This window comes from Mercenaria mercenaria, chromosome 14, assembly GCF_021730395.1.
Source record: "Mercenaria mercenaria strain notata chromosome 14, MADL_Memer_1, whole genome shotgun sequence".
NCBI lineage: Eukaryota > Metazoa > Mollusca > Bivalvia > Venerida > Veneridae > Mercenaria > Mercenaria mercenaria.
Window position 1 is genome coordinate 60,523,605 of NC_069374.1, and position 7,756 is coordinate 60,531,360.

General features: G+C 41.3%; 4 protein-coding genes across 4 annotated transcripts; all 4 read left to right on the forward strand.

Annotated features, from left to right (window-relative positions):
- The first annotated feature begins 891 nt into the window (after positions 1-891).
- On the forward strand, positions 892-1,983 carry LOC123538185 (uncharacterized). The gene has a single exon (XM_053522659.1). The coding sequence runs from the start codon at positions 892-894 to the stop codon at positions 1,981-1,983; it is 1,092 nt and encodes a 363-aa protein (XP_053378634.1).
- Positions 1,984-2,057: 74 nt separating this feature from the next.
- LOC128548208 (uncharacterized) lies at positions 2,058-2,411 on the forward strand. Its single transcript, XM_053522660.1, has one exon. It carries the CDS (start codon positions 2,058-2,060, stop codon positions 2,409-2,411), a length of 354 nt encoding a protein of 117 aa, XP_053378635.1.
- A 172-nt stretch (positions 2,412-2,583) lies between these two features.
- Positions 2,584-3,366, forward strand: LOC128548209 (uncharacterized). Its single transcript, XM_053522661.1, has one exon. It carries the CDS (start codon positions 2,584-2,586, stop codon positions 3,364-3,366), a length of 783 nt encoding a protein of 260 aa, XP_053378636.1.
- A 2,552-nt stretch (positions 3,367-5,918) lies between these two features.
- On the forward strand, positions 5,919-6,788 carry LOC128548210 (uncharacterized). Its single transcript, XM_053522662.1, has one exon. The coding sequence runs from the start codon at positions 5,919-5,921 to the stop codon at positions 6,786-6,788; it is 870 nt and encodes a 289-aa protein (XP_053378637.1).
- The last annotated feature ends 968 nt before the right edge of the window (positions 6,789-7,756 follow it).

Consider the following 7,756-nt stretch of genomic DNA (forward strand, 5'->3'; position numbering starts at 1 on the left):
CACAGTTCCATAGATTGTACCAAGTACCCTGACGTCGCATCCAGACTAGCCGTCGTAAAAAAGAATCGACTATGCTTCAACTGTCTTGGTTCACACATGATGTCCAGATGCAAGTCACGTCGTACATGCCAGAAGTGCCACAAGAAGCATCACACAAGTATTTGCCAGCCAGAAAACGCCCCGCAACATACTAGACCTACACAGACTCACAGTGACCCAAAGGCACCAGCTCAAGCGTCCTATCCCCAACCGGAAGTTACGGTGCACGCATCATCAACCCAAAAATCTCTATCCGGAGTTTTACTGAAGACAGCCATCGCCCCTATATGTTCCAGAGAAAACCATTCTTTAGACGTTACTATCCTATTTGATGAAGGATCACAACAATCGTACATAACACAGTCGTTAGCGTAAGAATTACAACTGCGATGGGAAACAACCGAGACAATTTGTTTGTCGGCATTTGGAGGGAGGAGTGACGGAGTTCAGCACCTTGATACCACTACGGTCTACCTGATAACAGATTCTAAGCAAAAGATCCCTATCAAAACTATTATTGTCCCGACCATAGCAAATCCCATTACTAATCACCTGAAAGATTCCACGGTTAATTTACCATACTTACGTGGTCTTAAGTTAGCCCATCCAGTGAGCAGTGACAGTTGTTTTAACATATCCCTACTCATCGGCGCTGATTTCTACTGGGATATTGTTGAAGATGAGGTACGACGTGGAGATGGTCCCACGGCAGTAAAGTCCAAGATTGGCTACCTATTATCCGGACGCTTACCTGATTCGACCTCCAGAGATTCTACCCAGCATGCACTGAACGTTATCACTTCCTGTGCAGATGAAGTCCACAGCCTAGAGAAATTCTGGAAGCTAGAGGGTATGGGGATCGCCGATAGTACCGATGACGAGAAGATCACAGACTGCCTTGAGAATTATCAGCAGAATGCCATTCAGTATAGTAATGGAAGATACACTGCCCAGTTACCTTGGAAACAAGACCACCCTCCACTTCCCACAAACTACCAGATTACCAAACGCAGAACCGAGAACACTATCAGGCGACTAAGTGCAGAGCCAGAGATACTGCAGAAGTATGGCGAGATCATCGCAGAACAGGAAAGAAGAGGCTTTATAGAGAAAGTTGACGAAGATTCCCAGACAACAAGAGTGCACTACATACCCCATCACCCAGTGAAAAAGGATTCCTCTACCACCCCCATCAGAATTGTGTATGATTGCAGCTGCCGAAAATCCCGTGATGAGCCGTCCCTGAATGATTGCCTAGAATCAACCCCGCCCATCCTGAACGATTTGACTTCCCTTCTAACCCGATTCCGGTACAACAGATACGCAGTTACCACAGACATTGAAAAGGCTTTTCTTCACGTGGGCCTGCACGAGAGTGACAGAGATGTTACGAGATTCCTATGGCTACAGAACACTAACGATCCCTGCAGTCCCTTGATTACCTATCGCTTTAAAGTTGTGCTATTCGGCGCTACATGTTTGCCATTCATGCTGAATGCGACCCTCCTCAAGAACCTACGTTTGAACCCGAGCCTCAAAGCAGCTACCATTATAGAGCGAGACCTCTACGTAGACAACGTAGTATCCAGCTTTACAAATGAATTAGACCTCTTGAACTACTTCTGGGAATCCAGAACACTGATGTACAACGCCGGCATGAATCTACGTTCCTGGACCTCTAACAGCGACAATTTACGTCATACCGCAAGTACCGTCGGCGTACTCGATAGTGATGAGTTTACCAAGGTCCTAGGCTTACGTTGGAATCCCACTAGTGACATGCTGTCATTTCCTCCAAGAGTTATTCCCCAACTTGACAAAGTGACAAAGAGAGCAGTCTTGAAGTATACATCCAGAATTTATGATCCACTAGGCCTGCTTAGCCCTGTAACCATCAGAACCAAGATTCTACTACAAGATCTATGGAAGAAGAGTTATGACTGAGATGTCCCGTTACCAGAAGATATACAGCACATATATGGCATACCCTTAGCCTCGATTTGAATTCCGCACAGACCATGACCTTCCCCAGATTACTGCTGTCTACCGCTAGTTCCGGAGTTGACAAGACCTCAGGGCAGTTACACGTGTTTGTAGACGCCAGTATGGCACCATATGGAGCCGCAGCGTACATCTGCAATAGCACCGACGCACGACTTGTCATGGCGAAGAATCGAGTGGCACCCCTCAAGAAACTCACACTACCACAACTAGAATTGATGGCTGCCTTGATTGGTGCAAGACTAGGTTCCCATCTACAGAAGTCGCTCATAGTCACAGACATTAGATATTGGTCCGACAGCCAGATCGTCCTAAACTGGTTGAAGTCATCGAAACCTACCAAGAGATTTATTACCAACCGAGATATCTAACTTAACCCCAGGGTCGTCATGGAGATATTGCCCAACAGATAGTAACCCAGCGGATCTACTTACCCGAGGCATCACTGCAGATAAGTTCCTGAGTAGCAGTCTAGGGAGTACCGGTCCCTCCTGGTTATGTGACACTAGTACGTGGCCTACTTGGGATTCTACACAGGCATTAATGCAGACGACCAGTGAAGAGCAGACGACATTAGTTGATTATTCTAACATACTCGCCAACCAGCAGACGACATCTAGCCAAGACATTAGCATACTCCAGTTGATTGACATAACCAGATTCAGCAAATACAGCAAGCTCCTTCGTGTTACGGCCTACGTACGACGATTCGTATACAATTGTCGAACTACTCAACATAGAATGTTAGGTGTTCTGTCCACACAAGAACTACAAGATGCTGAGCAAATGTTATTGCGAGATTGCCAGGAAACCGCTTATCCAGATGAAGTTACCTACCTGAAGTCCCCTACGTCCCGCATACCTCGTCCAACGCTTGTGAATAAACTACAGTTGTTTCAAGACGGTAATGGCCTACTTCGATGTGGCGGGAGAATCCAGAATGCCCCTAATGCTGAATCAACGAAGTTTCCTTACTTATTGCCTAAGAAACACCTACTTACCCGCTTAATTGTACAGAACGCCCATGAGAAATACCTGCATGCCGGAACGAACGCTACAGTAACCAACATTCGTCAGAAGTATTGGATACCGGCCATTAGACAGTGTGTGAACGCCATAACCCGTAAGTGCGTGACATGCAGACGAGTCACCGGGAGACCCTACAGTGCCCCTGATCCACCACCGTTGCCAAAGATACGAGTTGAAAATGCACCTCCATTCACAGTCACAGGTGTTGACTTTACCGGAGCCATCCAAACTAAGAACAATACAGGAACCAAATCAAAGGCATACATAATTATGATCTCTCATCAAATGAAGCAATGAATTACTTCTGGCATGAAGGAGAGGGAGAGCTGAATGCAAATGTGTTCGCATCATGTGTAATTGATTACTTAGATAGTATAGACATATCGAACATCACACATATTATAATATATAGCGATGGCTGTACCTATCAAAATAGAAACTGCACAATGGCCAATGCGTTACTTCTTTGGGCGGCGAAGAATAATATAGTAGTCTATCAGAAATATTTAGAGCGTGGACACACGCAAATGGAGTGTGATTCCGTTCACTCCGTCATAGAAAGAAAGATACGTAAGCTACCAATCTACGTACCTCAGATGTATGTCGACAACATTGAACTCGCTAAAACAGCTAATCCCAAATATAAAGTGAAATATCTGGACCATAAATTCTTTAACGACTACGAAAACTATTACACAACCATTAGGCCTGGAACTGGTGTAGGGGCCTCTACAGTGACTGATATAAGAGTGTTAAAGTACAACACAGATGGAAAAATTGAATATAAACTGAATCACAGCGACACAGCGTTTCTTGAAATACCAAGAGCCAGAACTAATAGAACACGAGAAGTATCAGTTTTAGATGTACCAAACAAGCTCTACAGAAATAGCATCCCTATCAAGAAAGGAAAGTACCAGCATGTAATGCAACTTAAATCAGTCATCCCGAGAGATTTTCATGGTTTTATGACAATATCCCGCATGTAATGTGACCTAACTCTTTGTTGGAAGTGAACTTACTTTTTATTACATGACGGTATGCTTTAGAAATTATATCTGACAGCTCAAAATACCTCTAGGATCATGGTTTGGAGTTTGACGCAATATTGTATAAGGTATATCGTAAATTATGCAGCTGAAATGATCTGTCTAGTTTCGATGTTTCATGGCAGAAAAGTGTCATTTAAATGTTTGTAAAAGGTTGCCCTTGATCAGGCAAATACGACACAGTGAATTTTAGAGTGCGTTTTGCAGAATATGTAGATTGATTTTAACATTACCGTTGCATAATTATTAGTGTTGAATGTAATGATTCATAATGTTTCTTGTTAATATCTTTTGTCTTGAAAAAGAATCATTGATTACTGAAGTTACTCTTAATTATGAGAACCATCATTATATACGAATTTTAATGATAACACAATGTTAAAAAGGCTCATTAGCTTGGCTGCATTCTACATTTTAGATATCAAAGATATCTAAAATAATCATAATGTGTGGTTTGGTTGCTATTTCACATGCTGCCGACTCATTAAACAGTATTAGATTTAGAGCTACATATTAGTGAATTTGAATGTTTACTTTAAAAGAAATTAGTCATGTCAGGTTGTTAACATGTTTATTATTTTAGCACATTTGATCGTGCATGTTGTTCATTGATAAAAATATTTGGAAATACCAATTCCATTTGTACAACATGCAATATTCACTACAATTCCAAAATTATTGCTGTTCAAATATGATAACGTTGGGTTTTGGTATTATATACCAAAATTTTTGCCATCTTGTTTACTTTTCTGTCTTAACAGTTATTGTTGGTGCATATTGATTTGATTTTAAACCGTTGTTTAAAAACAACAAGCTGTTGAAATTTCAATCGTTTTTCATAAAAACCATTACATTGAGAGTTGAAGATGGACCCCCGTGTTCGTTGATTTATCTATCATGGTGTTCAAATACTAGTACATAGACATAGCAACACATTTATGTTAATTGCTCACAAGTTGTGGTTTGTATTTCATTTCTTTATTTTAGTGACAATAAAGTTTACTGTTTCGATTTAGCTCTTGCTGCTTTTACCGATCAATCTAAGACTCTGACAGATGTCCAAACAGTATTCCGATTGGAAATGATTGCAGTCATAAGATAAAGTAAAGACGAAGTTCATCGACCAAAATAATTTAAAAGTCTTCATAATTCCAGAACAATGTCATGTGATTGTAAACTTCATTAGTGAGTCAATATGGAAGGAATAGCGGTGAATTTATTATTACTTCGGCGAGTCTGATTTATCCCTGTGTCAATTCCAGAGATACCAAACTGTAGTTATGGTCTTTCAAATAACGTCTAGTTCGAAACATGACATTTTTAATGGAATCGCGGGAAAAGATTTAATAAAGGCAATGATTTAAAAAGAGTCTACATCTGATGAATACCTTAAATCAGTCTAAGTTCAAATTTAAATATACGTTCACAGGAAGAGCACAGAAAGTAACTTAATTATGAATTATCTGCTCACAAATTTACTCGAAAATGGCGTAGCTTGACAAAAAAAAATGCATTTTGCTGTGTACTAAAATTTCGTTTTTGGCGAATCTCAAACGAATTTGGCACATCTCAGAATCTACCAGATATTTTTTTCATTTGTTTATGTAAAAGTGGCGTAACTCAAGCTTTGACTACAGGAACAGTAAAGCGTCACTTTTCAACATTTCTGCACATAAAGAAAGGTCTAAAATGTCACCATGCAAAGTTTCGGCTTCATTCTGCAATTTTTGAAAAAAGTATGATTTTTTTTTCTTCTCTTGAAAAAAATGAGGTTGGCTTTTTTCGCGGGGAGGGGACGATATGTCTCTTCACATGCGCAGCTACACGAGCCATACATTTAGAAGTTGTCACCGACCTATCAGAATATATACATTTATGCAAGCGTTTAGAAGGTTTGTCAGCAGAAAGTCCCTTCCTAAAGTCATGATATCAGACAACGCTACGACATACCAGTCTGCTGCTACCAGTCTCAGAAAACTGTTCCAGTCTGCATCTATTAGAACATCACTGAGTGAAATGGGTACAGAATGGCGATTTATACCTAAGAGAGCTCCCTGGTACGGAGGATTCTGGGAAAGACTCATTGGCCTGACGAAGGTGACCCTTAAGAAGATTATTGGACGAGCGTACGTTACCCTGGAAACCCTTCAAACCATCACTACAGAGGCAGAGTGCATGATTAACAATCGACCGCTGACGCACGTTCCATCCAGTCCAGATGATCCTAGACCACTGACCCCAGCACACCTGTTGTATGGCCGCAAGACGACATCATTACCATATTCCAACGACATTGATGCCACTAACTGTGATGTAACGTCAGATCACACATCACTTACCAAGCGAGCCCGGATGCAGCAGACGCTAATAGACCACTTTCGGCGCAGATGGATGTCCGAGTACCTGACGGCTCTTCGTGAACACCACCAGAAGACAGGATGTAACGCCCAAACGATAAAAGTGGGTTACGTTGTACTAATCCATGACGACTCTCCGAGAATACGATGGAAACTTGGACTGGTAGACGAGTTACTCATTGGTATGGACGGGTTAACACGAGCAGTCAAACTTAGAACTACTACAGGTGTGACGTCACGACCAATCGTGAAGCTATACCCACTAGAAGTAGGAAGTGTACCCACCACAGACGACATCACTGACGATGTGTGAACTATAAACTAATGAACTTTCATATGTGATAGCAATATTCATGAACTTTTAAGTATTAATTCTGATACACGCGATTTATTGTGATTAAGTAATTTTCTTTAATGTGTAAAGTATCATTTCGTGGCCCCGAGTATGTCGGGAATTGGCGCGCTTTAACGTAACGTAAACGTCAACGTCACATCCTTGCAATGTTTTGTATGTAACGTCATTATTAAAAAGGTATCGAACCTGGAACAGCGTCGTTATTGCTATATTCCACTATATCTAAGATACAGGGGCATAATTTGAACAATCTTATTAGAGATCCACTACTACCACTGCTACATACCAAATATCAAAGGCGTAGGCCTTGAACGTGTAGAAGATTTTTTCCCTATATAAGTCTATGTTAAATTTGTGACCCTCAGGGCAGGGCCTCTTTTCACCCCAGGGGCATAATTTGAAAAATTTTGGTAGAGGACCACAAGGCAATGCAACATACCAACTATCAAAAGCACATAGCTGTCAAGGCTCCACTAAGGCCACGAGTGTGATCGGGGTTCGAAGGGAAGGTTGTCCCTCGGGGTCTGGAAGGCAATGATCCCTAAAAGCCGGAAACGCCCTCACATGGAAAATTTAGATTTTTAACACAAAATAGATATGGTTTTGAATAGTCTCCTTCCATGTTTACTTTTGGTGACATTTATTCATGCGGTAGAAATAACACGTTGCACCGGTGAATGTAAAATCTGTTTTATACGGTATGAAAACACCGTGTCAACGTCGCCTCGCATGTTTGATTCAATAATTTTCTACGAAAAAAACAATTGATTGCTTTATTGCTTTAAAATGCGTGTGACCTTGAAAAGTAGGCGTGTGAGCGTGATCTAGGGCCGAAATGCGTGTGACACACGCGCAATGCGTGTGTCTTGACAGGTATGAAAGCATAGGCATTGCAGTTTCAGGCAAGAAGATCTTTAAAGTTTTTT